The 15,985-nt window shown below is 40.2% G+C and overlaps 1 protein-coding gene across 2 annotated transcripts in view; it reads left to right on the top strand.

Moving 5' to 3' along the window:
* The window catches only part of ssbp4 (single stranded DNA binding protein 4), a 234,939-nt gene extending 224,053 nt beyond the window's left edge, over positions 1–10,886 (top strand). The window contains exons 16-19 of one of the 2 annotated variants that reach the window (XM_012953833.3): positions 71–99; positions 183–284; positions 2,290–2,398; positions 6,074–10,886. In XM_012953833.3, the coding sequence (XP_012809287.1) occupies positions 71–99; positions 183–284; positions 2,290–2,382 (224 nt within the window). In that variant the 3' untranslated portion in view covers positions 2,383–2,398; positions 6,074–10,886. The remainder of the gene's footprint in view (positions 1–70; positions 100–182; positions 285–2,289; positions 2,399–6,073) is intronic. The other variant, XM_002940660.4, reaches the window with a different exon arrangement.
* The last annotated feature ends 5,099 nt before the right edge of the window (positions 10,887–15,985 follow it).

The raw sequence follows: 15,985 nt of genomic DNA on the forward strand, positions 1-15,985 counted from the left end.
CCATACTATACCAGGTATTCAAAAAAACGTTAATTGCATGAATTTCATACATGTTATTTATTTATTATAGGCTCCGGGGACATGGATGTGTTGCCAAAGGTAATTAAGATATGATTAAATGAGTGTCTGTAGGCTTGGTTCTATCATGGGTCGATCTAATAGTGTCTCTTTTGTGATTTTAGAACTCTCCTAATAATATGGCAGGAATGAATAACCCTCCTGGGACACCTCGAGATGATGGGGAGATGGCTGGGAACTTTTTAAACCCCTTTCAAAGTGAAAGCGTAAGGATTTTGCACTTATTTTCATATGTAATGTAATGTAAGACACTAACACAGTTTGGACAGGAAAATGGGAAACCTATGTACTTTACATTTCACTGGTGTGTGATTTATGCTCTGCAGAATATTGTTATGATGTTCTAGAAAAGCTATGATCCCTGTGCTTTACTTTCCAATTCCTAGTACATTTTCACACTATATTCACGTGTACCATAGTTCCCCCAGGTTTGTATTTAGGCCCGGTGCCACCCCAGACACTGGAGCTAAACTTGTACTTCCTAGGTTGTAGAAGTGGCGTCATGCACATTGCTGAACATGACTTCACTTCTGCTACGTGTGACATTACTTCCGACGCACATCACCCTCTGCACCCTTACCCCCCCCCCCCCCCCAGCACTGCCGCAAGATGTGTGCAGGTATGATCTGGCAGTGGCTGGGGAGGCCATTATTCCACATTATCTATCCACTTTGTTTGAGGCTACAGGGTTATATGCAGCAACTAAACAGGCAATAAAATATCTTAAAACCACATTTTATTGGCTCAAAGATTTTTTCAAAACATATTACAAAACAAATTCAAATATATACTATACCAAACAGTGACAAGGTGCATCCTAGTGCCTCTCCTAACGCGTTTCTCACAAAGTGCTTCATCAGAGGAGGTGAAAGCACCTCCTCTGATGAAGCACTTTGTGCGAAACGCGTTAGGAGAGGCACTAGGATGCACCTTGTCACTGTTTGGTATAGTATATATTTGAATTTGTTTTGTATTATGTTTTGAAAAAATCTTTGAGCCATTAAAATGTGGTTTTATTTTCACTGAATTTCTTGCTGTTATTTGTATAGTGGTTCAGGGCCTATCAGTGAAATATAAAATGTGATTTCCTTTCCTAATTTATATTGTTGTAAGTAATAATAAAATATCTTAATTACTTTATTTACATTCTTATATTGTATACAAATCGACCATCTCTAGCCACAGACGATAATGGCCCAGGATTGTCTTTAATTTTTTTTAAAATTCTCTGAATAATTTTCAGCTTTTGTAAGAATCTTTTCCAAATTTACTTTAATAGAAATACACAATACATCTTACACTACTGTCTTCAATAAGGACATGCACCGGAACTGTGATGGGATAAATGAGAAACTATTGGCCCCTCTCTGTCTCTTTGTACAACATAAACTCTAAATATATAGAAAGCCCCTTGTACACCTAAATTGTTACAGGTCTGGCATTTTAACATAACCAGAACTGCTCCTGTGCTGCAGAATGGCAATGGGAGAAACCGAATAAGACTTGCAGTTTAAGGGCTCTATGAATAAAAGTGTGTGGGAGGAGCTGCACAAAAATACATGTTCCCTTAGTATGTAAAATGTGGTATTTTCTGTATCCTGAGAAGCAGCTGCAAAACCATAAGTACAAGGAAATTGCATAGAAAGCCATAGAAGGCAGGTACAGGTAGTCAGTGAAACAGAGTTAGATACATTTGCACAGTCCACTGAAGTGTATTATTTAGCCATTAACTCTAATGTCCATACTTTCATAAATGGTTCTGTGTTAGTTTTAATTCTGTGTTTCTGTGTTAGTTTTAATGCCACAGCTGTATAAATATGTCATTCATTTTGACCCATCTTATACACCTTTGGCTTAATATTAAAGTACACACTTCACACTCTTATAAATATCCAACTAAATGGGTTTTTTTACTCTTTACTTAGGCCACATGTGTTAAACACAAGGCCCGCGGGCCGAATATGGCCCTTCTGGCTGTTTTATGTGGCCCATGGTGACTGTGCCTGACCGTACAGTTATCTTAATAAAAAATGTGGCCAGCAACTTAGCCTGTGTTATAGATTTCAGCCCCCTTATGTTATTGAGTTTGACACCCCTGACTTAGGCAATCAAAACTATTTGCTTATGTTCTATGCCCAGACTTCAAGCCCTATTTCCTTCATATTTATTGAGATATTAGCCCCACATACCTCTCCCTACTATATCTTTCAGTGCCCACGATCTAGCAAATTACTTCAAAGACATGATCAATGCAATCAGATGAGATTCCATCGAACCCCATTACAAGCCTCCCTCCACACATAATCCCAGATTCATTCAGGTAATATCTCCCTCTTTCTGAGAAATAGACTAAAACTCTGCTGTTCTGTACTGACACATTCTACCCTGTTCCATCAAAACTCCTTTTCAGTCACTTGGCCATAAGCTCTAACTCTGTTTATAAGCCTCTGTCTAACATCAGCCAAATGTGCTTTGCCCCATCCTCAATAAACTCTTCCTTTATTAGTTTGTAATTGCTACTTTCCATCTAAATTTCTTGAGCACCTAATATATTGAATTAATGCTACTGATTTCTGCAGTTCCCTAATAGATTTTATCCAAGATGACTGTAACATATACTGTGTGCAAAGTGCAATTTCAGAAACATTTGCCATGTTTTTTACCCCATACTGCAGCATTTTTCCCACAATTCCAGCATATTTATGACCTTTGAGGGAGCTGCACCTGCCACAAATGCATACATCGAACACAACTGCATGTGATAGTAAATCAGAGTCAGGAGTGCATCTCTACCAGTGCTCAGTGTTAAAATGACATTGGCATGGGATTCTTTTGCCTTCACTCTGCTGCACCTAACAAACTTCTACGGGAATTCTGAAATTGCCACCATGTTCAGGATAGCAGTAGCTACAGAGTTCACAAATGCACAAAATCTAATGTAAGGAGGAAACTCGTATACAAAAAATTGTATATTAGAAACATATACATATATTATTATGGGTGCAAAGGTACATGCCATTTTGCAGAACCTAATACAACGTCTAAAAACCCCCCATGCACACCTTAGTAAATTTATCACGCCATGAGCCATGGTATATTAAAAAGTGAAAAAAAAATGCTTAAAAAGTGCATAAAGCAATACATTTACAAACTATAGCATATCCATATCACCAGTGTCACTGTTGAGGCAGAAACATTGTGCCAAAAGGTAAGAAACCTCAATGTTTTGGAAAAACTCCTTTCTGTCTAGTTTGAAAAACAAATCTTTAATCTCTATGGGCACTTGATTGACAGCACCCTTAGCCAACCACTGCTGGCGACTGCTGATGTGATGTCAGTGGAAGTGACAGGGTGAAAGTGACATCACTGTAACTGTGTGTGCATTGGGCTATTTAGCTACAGGATTCCACTTGTGCACCATTCAGCAATAGCGCTTAGCGCAACTGTAGGGAAGTATAAGGAGTGTGTTCAAAATGAAGTAAAAATAATAAATGGTGTTGAGATAAGTGCAACATTTGCATCCATTTTATTGAAAGTGCTTTTTTAAAGTGCACAGTAGAGCTTAAATTACTATTCACTTTTACTATCTTTTATTTTGGGTCATGCAGCAGCTTGGATGGTCTCAGTGGCTTAAACCCCATTTACACTGCCTGCTGATGGGTGGGCAGAACATCCTGCCTTTCCTGTCTGTCTCTCTCCTGCTTAGCTTAAGGTTCTGTAAGTGCAGTCTCCCCCTAGAAACCTCCTGTGCAACATGCATTTCTACTTACCTTCTGCTAACATTGCCCCTGTCTCTGCTGTCTCATGTTATCAGTTATCCTCTAGGGTTGGCACAGCAAAGTCACCATTTTATAGCATTAACTTACAGTTTCTACTATTAACTATTTAGATGTCACATTAATATTTGAAACCATCTTTACTATGATTTTTAAATAGCACTTCAACAATTAGAAGCACAGTGTCATTCATTCTTATCTGGTGGCATATCTTAGGCTGCAGTAACCTGAGGCAGCTTCATGTTTACTCCTTTGACATTAGAGCAGGTAAAGGGGGTAGCGGCATCACTAGGGCAGAGAGATCTACTGCACTAAAAGAGCTGAATTTTTATTTTAAAAAATACAAATTTGGCTCTTCAAATTACCCAAGCTGTTTTTTTGCTGCCCTGATAACTGGCCTTATCACTCCCTAGCCCTAATTGGACTGTAGGACAAAAAAAATGTATTGCATCCATCTCGCTTAGGCTGATGGCCCACGTAGTGGCCCATGATAAATCTTTGCTACCATGGGTGACTAACTGCTCTGAAATGCCTTTTTCACCGGCAATAATAGGAGTCTTTGGTGGAAAGGCCTACACATCGCTTCCATATTCCGAAGTTACACAAAGTTTCCTCCTGCAGGCAACTTCATGCGGTTTCGGAAAGCAAAAGTCATGTGTAGGCCTTTCCACCAGAGACTCCTATTGTTGCCGGTTGAAAGGTTAGTTGCCCGCGGTAGCAGAGATCTGTTGAGGGTGACTAACTTGCTCCTTGGGCCATCAGCCTTAAAAAGTATAGTTTGTGATTTTAGTTGTGGTGTGTCCTCCAAAAATATTTTTTGAATTGACTGTTAAAACCTGCCTGACTTGGTATTCCCATTCTCAGGCTATTCCCTATTTTACCCCATTTTTAATATTAACTAAGCTCACACTGCTTCAAATTCTCAGCCCTGCTTGTTACATTGTTTATTCTCACCACTCGGTGCTAAATGCTTCTCACCATTCTGGGCTCTTCTTTCTGAACCCACCGCATCTGGGATATTCTCTGCTAAAAATACCTTTAACACCTTTGCTAAAAATGAGCACATTAAATAGGAATTATGTTGACATTTCTTATTGCTTATTGTTTTCGTTTTAAAAAATCAATTGTTTTTCCATTATACTAACATGAAAATAATAATTTGAAAGTTGGACTATGTTGAACTCACCTCCCCCATCCTTTATAAACAGGGAAATCTGTTCAGAGCTCCCTATCTATCTTTGCACAAACCAACCCCTCTCTTGTCTAAGCAGCAGCAGCCTTTAAGCAGCTCATTACAAGGGGCTTTTCAGTGGACTAGCAGGGCCAGAATTAGGGGTAGGCAGAAGAGGCACCTGCCTAGGGAGCAATGATTGGGGGGCACCAGGCAGGTACCTCTCCTGCTTACCCCTAGTTCACATTCCCTTCTCTTGCCCCCGCCGGTTGGCAATGACTCCCCCCCCTCCCTCCCGCAACTGCGCGCACACACACACGTGGGGGGGGAAATGCAGGGGCAAGGTGGCCATCCAGGTTGCCTAGGGTGCCCGGTTGGCTTGGCCCACCCCTGTTGACTAGTAATTCATTTTGTTAGCTCCTTTGAAGTTCTTTGGGACCAGGAAGTGATAGAAAAACAATAAAGTGGATCTGGATATTCTTATTTAGTGCCAAAAACCAAAACCATAGTATTTAACTTTATACTACATTGGATTCCAAAAAAAAATAACCATGTATAAACACCTGCTTACCTACATACATACATGTATATAAACATACCGCTATGATGATTAGAAGATTAGCGCTGAGCAGAGAACATCACGCATTTCTATATGAGTGTACATTAAGGTGATTGGACTTCCCCTCTATTACAGAATGCCTTTAAAATGCATTCTTTGGAGTATATTAGTAGTGCTAGTAGTAATGCTAATAGTATTTCTTTATTAAAACAATAGGCAAAAAGTATGTTCAGTACAAGCCCTATTTATTCAGCTTATGTTAAAAGGGGGTGTATACTGTCCCTTTAAATGCTCTTCTAACTTCTCAGTCAATCTATGTGTTATTATTATTAACATGTTTTTATAAAGCACCAATATATTCCTCAGCTGTACAATAAATGGGTGTATACACTGAAAATACAGATTGCATGCCATTGCCATTATTCATGCTTACCTGTATGTACTGATGTCTTTACACATTGTTGACAGCTCCCTTTTTTCTCTGTGCAGTATTCGCCCAGCATGACCATGAGCGTGTGATACCCCCCCCCCCCCCTCTCCATATCTGCAATGGGATTGAGTGTTCTCAAGGCCTCATCACTGGAAGACTGCCAGTGCCCCTGGAAGTGAGGATTACAAATGAATTTTGCAAAATTGTATATTTAGAAGCAGGAAAGCAGCACCCATTCTACAGGTTCCTTGCATCCTTTTAAAGACAACAAAAAGACATTACAGAGCAAATGACTGGATTGCATTTCTGCAATGACTTTAAACCACAGTGCGCGTCGGCGGGAGGATTCAGGATTCACCTCTGGAAGGATCTTTATTTCTGCAAAAACATGATTTGAAGATACGGGATGACCCACACCTGGACCTTCTAATGCAGTTTGTCAGACTTGCATTCAGATTCAGTGACATATTTGTTGATAACAATAACAGCTTTTTTTTTAATGCCTAATGGGACGGTCCCTGGTAGTGAATGGGTTAAAGCAGCCATTAATACAGATTCCGTTTTTTTCCCTCTTTTTTTCAGTTTCATAAAAGCCTTTCTAAAACTGGGGCTGATAACCAAATGCTCCTTCTAAGAAGCCATGGCACCCAATGCTCCTGCCAACAGAACAAAATGGCAGCTCTCACGCCTGTTTTGGTTTTGGCCACTATTTTCAGGACTGAAAGTTTAAATATTTTAAGGAAAACATTGTACTGGATTGCTAAGAGATTGTGGCACCGTTATTGTTCACACAGCAGCCTGCTTGCCAGGCACAGTTTTCTAAGTATTTCTCCCACATTTTGTACAGGCCTTATTCTTTTCTCCCTTATAATTCTCATTGCATTGCTTTCAGCAGAAAATAATCACCTTTCTCATCAGAAAGAAGTGCTGCTTGGAGGAAGCCACATGTAACATCCATAGCACCACCAATAACATAAAAACTATTAGGACTGGTGAATAATACAGCATCTCATGGGTAACCACAGGGGGCAGTTCTAGGAATATTCTTGTTATATTATCTTTTATTATTTGCTACAGGGAAACCTTGTTCTGATATCTCTCCCACCCAGTTTCTAGCTATCCATAAAATTGCCTTCCCAGGTTGGCAGACCATTGGAGATCCTTAGCAGTTACCAGTTGTATCTGGATTTTTATGTTATATTTAACTTTATACTGCATTGGATTCCCCAAAAAATAACCATGTATAAACACCTGCTTACCCACATACATACACGTATGTATATAAACATACCGCTATGATGATTAGAAGATTAGCGCTGAGCGGAGAGCATCATTGTCTATATGAGTGTACATTAAGGTGATTGGACTTCCCCTCTATTACAGAATGCTTTTAAAATGCATTCTTTGGAGTATATTAGTAGTGCTAATGGCATTTATCTTTGTGAAATGTATATGTTAGACTTGTGTATGGTCAGTAAGATATGTGTCATATCAACATCTACAAACTCCACGAAAGGTGGTGGCAACTGGCAAGGTGTTGACATTATAAAAATCCACCAGGAATGACTTTAGACAGTAACTCAAAATCTATTGGAAGATGTAATGAAAGTCGCTTTGTTCCATGTCTAGTAACCCACTGCAGCCAGTCACATGACACATTTACTGGTTTGCATGCAAACATATGATTGGTTGCTAGGCCTGGCGCAGTTTTATTACCTTACTTCAGAATGCAAACCGATCCATAGTACTAATAAACTTTCCCCTTCACATTTAAACTCATTTAAACAACAGTTTCACTACACTCCCAAGCTGGAAATGACTAATGCATCCCTAAAACATTCTGCAACCGATGGAACCCTCAGCTCCCAGCATCCCAGCTACTGTAGCCCAATATCCTAACTAAGATCTAGCTGTTTGATTGCAGAATTCATTATTCGAAGCTGGAAGCCTCTGAGTTTGATCTTAATGGTCCACAAAGCAATTTTCACATGCAGCACTTAAACACTTGCTGTAAACTATAAAAAGGGTTTTAAGGTCAATGTGCTGTTGTTCAATAGATGAAGAATGTTATTTCTGTTTTCACTTCTTTGGTTTTGGCAAACTAAGAGGTTCCTACAATCTTCACATGTTTCTTAACTACAACTTCCAGCATCAGGTGGCAGGGAGAAACAATACAACCGCCTATGAAGAGTTGCAGGTTGCTCTTCCTGAAGCAGGACTTCCTGGTTCACCTGATTAAGAGTTCTACACAAACAACATTTAGCAGGGTTTTATTTGAACTAGTACAGCAAAAAACATGGCCGCCATCAGAAGGTCTATTGGCCCCCTCTCTTCAGTAGGTTCTTGCTTGAGGTTATGATGCAAACAAACTTGGTCATCACTGGATTTCAACAGGATTAATATGCGATTATGGTATTTGGTTAAGGGGCAGATATATCAAGCCCTAAATTGGGGAATCCTGAAGTATTTCCAGGAGTTACATTTTTGCCCCATTTGTGAGAAACATTTAACAGTCAGAAATATGTGTAACACATTTATCAAAGAAGTTGCCTGCGTCTGTTGGTCATGAATGTGTGTAACTGCTTGGAGGTAGTGCCCAGGGCTTTCTCCTTACTCCCATATGGAAATAATGTTCAGGACTAAATCTGAAATAAGTCAAATTGGCCCCTAAACCTTTTTTCGTGTACTCAGGCTTAAGACCAGGAGTCTCCAGCTTTTGCTTAAATACAATTTGCAGCATGAAACAATAGGTGTTCAACTGCACAGCCTTACTGCTTTCAGGCTTGGTGCATCAATCCCCACAAGGTGGAGCCATTCACCTTAGAATATACTCTAGGCAAATGATGAGGAGAGCACCACAAGGCTCAGTGAATGTATTGCAGACTTATACAGCACAACATGTTGTGGGCCCGTACATGCCCTTTATCAAGTGCAGCATCTCTGTTAGCTGCCTGTGAGAGGGCGTTATGGTTGAAGCTGCAGTTAAATAGATAACACAATGGAGTGTCTCCCTTGACAGTATATACATACACCAGCAGTATTTTAAAGTAAGACCTGTTTTAGTTGTTTTGCCAATGGTTTGAGCCATCTATTGCCACCCCCATGCACACTGATTGGAATGTGCCAGGAAAGCAAACCTCACTTACATATGAGTAACACAATATAATCTACGATCCATGGCATAGCTGGAACAATGTATAATAAGAGAGAGAACAGTATCACATATCTTTAATTCTCTCAAGGTAAAAAAGACATAGGTTTCTACCCCTTACAGAGAATCTAAAGTCAAATATAAAATGAAACTTGGTCTGGGCTGGGCACTTCATTATACTTGATTTTAATTTTTTGTTGTTTCAAAAATATTAGCAGTTTTATACTGCCTGTACCAGCTTTCATTTTGTGTTATTGGCATCCTGCTGGTTATTGAATATGGAGGTGGTGTCTCCATTCTGCTCTGCCTATGTCCCCTCTAGCCTGTTGGAGTCTTAGAGCTGGAGGGAAGCAGCTGCTTCCTTTCTTCCCAATACAGCATGTTCTCTAAATAGCGGCTCCTGTCAGCAATCAGACTTGGACTTGATGCACCATCTCACCTCTGGGAAATGGAAAAGCACTTTTTTCCGATTGTAAGTGAGTAGTGCATCTCTCCAGCTTTCAGCAAAGCTCTGAATAAATATATAGTAAACATATATTCTTTAGGCACAAGGTTTTTAGTAGCCACCTACAAAGATTGTGAGGTGCAGTGAAATAAGATTTGCTGGAATACTATTGTAGCCATACTCTAAACCTACAAATCGAGACAACACTTGACGAAGCCATCTGGCAGGCCCAGTCCTGGCTTTTACAGAACCTTCAACATTATACTAAATTGGGAAACCAGTCTGGCAGAACTAGGCCTGGATTATTATGTCCTCCATAGAATAGGGTCGGCCATGTTGGATACAGAACACATATTGCATACACAAATATGGGACTTGCAGCTACTTTGTTTTCTCTATCACATCTGGATTCCTTCCTTAAAGACCCTCATTAGATCATGATTCCTGCATGTGGGTTGTTGTTTTTTTTTTTTTGTTTCAGCGCAACTGTGATTTCCTAAGTACCTTCTTCCCAGGCCAAGTAGGGTCGGTCAGTGCCACAGCATATAGGCATCAAGGAGTGACCCTCTCTATGAACTTCCTACATGCTGCTCCTCCCCTTCCTCTAACCTCTCCCATACAAGCATTGCAGGGACAAGGGATGTTGTTGGGCAGGTGAATTGAAGCAAACAGTCTCTTTTACACAACGGGACAACTTTTACATTTCTTATGAAGGATTTTCGTTTTGTTGTTTTATTTGTTTTTGTTTTTTCTAAACATAATGGACCTCATTACAAAAGATGTCTGTTCTTTTCATTGTTTTTTTTCTATTGTATTCCAAAGCAACTTTGTACAGAATAATGATATAATTACCCGCCTTCCTACTCTTCTTCATTTTTATACTTTTTCCCCACCCTCCTGAAATGTCTGCGTAACTATAGTGTGATGTAAAATACTGTAACATTAGGACAGGATTTAAAAGACAAAAAAATAAAACTGTACTGCTCTTTGTTCTTTATATGATATGACAGTATTTGGAATATAAAGCTTTCTCTTGCAGAGTTGGCTTTGTATTTTGCTTGTAGGTTAGAAATCAGTCCTAGATTTTAGTTGTCCAGTGTAGCGAATACATATATATATATATAAATATACGACTATATTTATATATATATATATAGAATATCATGTCATTTGTATGTTCTTTATATTGTAAAAATTCTTTAGACTGAAAGTTGCTTAACAAAAAAAAAACAAAAAAACAAAACTGCATCAATAAATGTAATTTGATTTTTTCATATATATTGTCTGGTTGCTTTATATGTTTCTTTAGGTTTGATGCCTCATTGAAAGTTTTGTTGTTTGTTCACTCTTTGCTGGCTAGAAATCAGTTTTTCTTTACTATGGGACGTGGGTCATTTTGATCATCACTATCAAAGGACTCAGTCAGCCATTCAGGCCTGGACGAGATTTGTGCTTGGGGGGTGGGGTGTGTACTTTCCTGCCCTGCAGTCAGCAGATACTGATTAGGAGTGGTGGGACAGCAGGAGTGTTTTGCCCACCACCGTTCTCTGCTGGGTGGCAACAGCAGACAAGACGCCCTTCACAGAGATCACTACAGCTCTAGTGACCAAGAGCCTTTGGCATTGACGCAAAGGGGCACATTTACTAATCCACGAACGTCCAAAAAGCGCCCGAATGCGTTTTTTTCGTAATGATCGGTACTTTGCGACTTTTTCGCAAATTCACCAAAGTCGTAATGGCAATGAAAAAGTCGCGACAATTCGCACAAGTCGTACCGGTTACAAAAAAGTTGCAACAATTTACGGGAAAGTCGTAACGATGACGAAAAAATCGCAAAAAATACGAAAAAGTCGCAAAATGTTAGTTTTCCAATCTGAATTAGTAAATCAGCCCCAAAGAGTTTTAGAAACCACTGCTATCGGTAGGGTTGCCATCTGTCCAGTTTTGACCCAGACAACCCGGTTTTCGGAAGTGCCGCCCAAGTCAAAACCTCCTGCCCATGTTTCACTGTTTAGGAAAACCGGCAAAACTCAGTAACATGAACGCGGCAATTGGCCAATCGTTGATTGCTGCTTCATAGCCCGCCCCACAATGTCATGGCCCCACACCAAACACTCCCCCTCCCATAACATCACCCACCCCCTCTGCCCGGCTTTCTTAGCCGGCAGAGGTGGCAACCCTAGCTGTCAGTGAGAAAATGACATATATGCATATACATAAATGCCCTGCATTGAATTTTAGTTTTGTGAACGTATATAGTGAATAATGTACCCCCCCCCCCCCCCACTGTAAGTTATATGTCACCTAAGTTTTTCTTCATGGAAAAAAAACTGCATGGACAGAATTTGCTCAACCAGTTAGTCCTGCTGTGGATGTCAGTGAAATGGCTCAACCTGTTTGCTGAATTTTGCATTTCTGTGCCTCTAAAACCTTGCAGCTAAAAACTGTTTTGGCCACAGGCTGAGCAGAGGCAGAACTAAATGTGATGTTACACCATTGGAAGCAGACATTTTGCTGATACATCATTAGTGATACATCGTTTCCAATTCCTTCTTAGTAAACTGTTTGCCCACTAATAGAACACTGGCTTGGTTCTGACAGAGTTGATTGTGTGCTGATCTGGTGGGTAGCTCAGCGACTTCAGCACCATCGCGATACAGAGCAAAACATTTAAACGTAAAAAGGCCTCTACTGATTTAGCAATTCATCTGTCAATCTTGCTGATGGTAGGCCCTCCTGTTCTTTTTAAAAGGGAATTATCACAAGAATGAAAATTTAATACAAGCTTAAATGAGAAGGAAAGGTAAAAACAAATTAAGCTTTATCAGAAAGGTCTATGTAAATACAGCCATAAGCACTCACAGAAACGCTGTGCTGAGTCCTCTATCAAAAGAAACAGGATTTCTTGTCTCCTTTTTTGTAAACATGTTCCTCTCTCAGCAAGCAGGAAGCTATAAAGTCCAAGCTAAAATGGCAGTTACAATCTTAAACAGAGAAAGCTTCTAGGGCTCTTTACGCATGATGATACTCATTTTTTATGATAAAGCTTTCTGCAGAATAAATATAGCACTAATGTGGTGAATATATTGGTAGTAAAATGCCAAATGCCTTTCCTTCTCCTTCAATCATACTGAAATAAACTTTCTAAATATAATCAGTTAACAATTCTGTCCTGTTCCTTAAGTACCCTTCACTCTCCCTTTCTCAGCATCTGTCGCTTTTCATTCTCTCTTCTTGCAGGAGTTGGATGTTAGACTTTTAATGACAGTTAGATCTAATATACCTTTTAGAGGGCCACCCTGATGTATTAGGGCTCACTCTGGTACCTGCTTCCAGCACAGACAAAATCTAACAAAATAACTGACTCTGTCACTAATCTTGCATGTTGGGAGAGACTGGAATTCTGGTGATTTTATATAAGTGAGCTCTAAATCTAAATCTTCTTGGCAACAAGATCCCCACCCCCAAGAAATATATTGGATCTGTCAATCACTTAACTCCTGCATGAAGAGAGAATAAAGAAAGGCAGATGCTGAGAGTGGGAGTGAAGAGAGATTTGATTATTTATAACAGGTCAGTATTTTTATTGATTATATTTAGAAAATGTATTGTTTCAGTATAATGAAGCTTATATTAAATTTTCAATTTCACTATCGTTCCCCTTTAAATGCATGTTTTATACTTGAGCTGATTTCTGTTACAGTGGATTTAAAACCAGCACAATAATTGATGTAGCGTGCATTTTTGTTTGTTTCTGATATATTTGCATTATTATACTGCCAATAGCAGGCATTTGGCTCAACCGAGTCAGCAGCCCAAGAGTTAACTGAATCTAGGAATTGCTGACACACTGGCCCTTAAAAAAAAGATCTGTTGAGTTGAAAGTCTGTCTAGCAGTACTAAACTACAAATATGTCAGAAACCACTAAAAATAGATACCGTATATACTCGAGTATAAGTCGAGTTTTTCAGCACTAAAAATGTGCAGAAAAAGGAACCCTCAGCTTATACTAATGCATATACTCGCATATATACGGTAAATGGCAGCGGTACCTTGGCGGATCCCGAATAGCTCTCACACAGCTGCGCTAGCGGATACAGCTTCCATGGAATAAAGGTCAGAGAAAGAAAGACAAAGTAAGTGTGCTGGGTGCCAGGGGATACAGAGAGAGGTGCCCGCTCCGTGCCCTGTGGCACTGCCAATGCCTCTCCGTGGCACTGCCCTGCCCGGACGCTTTGTGCTCAGAGCCACCCGCTGCCTGGCTGTGTGGGGCTGCCCAGGCTTATTGCTTCCCTGCTGGGTACAGTTATGTCCGGGGCTTGTCCCCTGTCTGCTCAGTAGGACTATACTTAGTGGGGGAGGGAGCCGGCAGGGGCGACTGACCTGGGAGCCGCTCATACAGGGGCCCCTTGTAGGAATGACGAGTGTGGGAGAGCGACCTGTTGCCTGTGTAGACAGAGCAGTGTGTGGCGCACAGGCAGGGGGGGCGCAATACACAAACTGAAGGGGGGGGTAGGCTTTATACATAAATGCTAGTGACTCCCAGCACCCTTGGACTGCTGTTAGTGTGGGGATGTGGGAGTAGTAGATCATTCTCTTTTGTATTGGGCTGTCCCGCTATGTTGTACAGTTATAACAGTCTGTATATATCATATGCGTGCGTGCGTGCGTGCGTGCGGCATCGTAAGCGACACATCGTTGTACCATTAAGGGAAGCCACAGTATGCTCCCACTTGTGAGTTTTTCTGTGGACCTCTATTCATAGCGCACCATGTAAAGGGAGAAGGAGGAATGAGCAAGAGTGGGTCTTCTTGCAGGGATTTTTAAATGTTGAAGGAAAAGATAAGTGAGGTTTTTATACACAACATATCAAGTAAATTTTAAAGGGATACTATCATGATTTTTATGGTATACTTTTAGTTCTAAATTACACGGTTTACATAGCAAATAAAATTGTGTTCTTGAACCAACAAATGTATTTTTAAAGTTGTAATATTGGTGTGTAGGCAGCCATCTCAATGCATTGTGCCTGAGTCTGAGCTTTCAGAAGGAGCCAGCGCTACACATTAGAACTGCTTTCAGGTAACCTATTGTTTCTCCTACTCCCATGTAACTGGGAGAGTCGGCTTATACTCGAATCAATACGTTTTTCCAGTTTTCTTAGGTAAAATTAAGTACCTCGGCTTATATTCGGATCGGCTTATACTCGAGTACAGTATATACGGTAATAAAGGTGAAAAGCAAAATTGGCAGCAGTTGGCCAAATCAAATGCCCTTCATTGAATTTTAGTTTTGTGCACATATCTAGTGAATAATGTATCCCTCCCCACCCACACTGTAAGTATATATATATATATATATATATATATATATATATATATATATATATATATATCACCAAAGATTTTATTTATGGTACTCTCTTCCGTCCCATTAGGTTTTGCAGAATTACAGTCTCCCATCTGTTCCCTGCACTCTCCTTCGATACCTTCCTCCCCTTCACTGTGTCCATCGCTTGGGGTCCCCCTGACATCTCTTTTCCCTCTGAAGGTTTCCTCTGGTCCCTGCCTCCTATCCTTCCTTTACTACACTGTATGCTTCTGTTTAGCGCTCACTCCCCCTCTGTTCCCATCCCCTGAATCCAGCTGCCCAAAATCAATGGCATTGACAACCACATTAGATCCAATCACCGGAGGAAGGAAGTGAACTGGCTGAAGAGAGCAGCAAGAGAGGCATCTTGGAAAGTGTGGCAGGGAGTTATGGGTGCTGGGAGATAGCAGTACAGTGCACAAGCGCTGTGTGTCTCAAAATTATAAATGGAATGTTCTGAAACCTAAACATGCCTTTATAAGTATATAATCTAAAGTTTGGAAAATGACCATACTGTAGATTATAAAGTGAATAATGTACCCCCCCCCCCCCCCCATTGTAAAATATAAGGATAATATAACTTACTGAGTTCTATGACCATATACTGGCTCAAATACAAAGACTTATATTTTACAGCTGGGGTACATTATATGTTCTAATACACAAGTTTCAATGAGTCATGTGACACAAAATGGCATCACCAAGCACAGTTTATAAGTGATGACATCGCTAAGTAAAGGATATGCTCTCAAATATGAGCACAAAGCCATAATTAAACTGAAACTGGGTATTGGTGGGGCCTGAGACAGGTAAAGATGGAAACATCCTCTACTGTTCATCAGCACAGGATATGCTTAGCACATGCCGTATCTCTACCTACAAAGATTAGTTTGGGCAGAAATGAGAACTAGATTTGCTTCAGTACAGCCCTCCCCCAGACATTCATTTTCAAAATATTTCAAATATATCTAGCACTTTTGTTTATTTTGCTGTGCTGGCATTTG

Source organism: Xenopus tropicalis, chromosome 1 (assembly GCF_000004195.4).
Source record: "Xenopus tropicalis strain Nigerian chromosome 1, UCB_Xtro_10.0, whole genome shotgun sequence".
NCBI lineage: Eukaryota > Metazoa > Chordata > Amphibia > Anura > Pipidae > Xenopus > Xenopus tropicalis.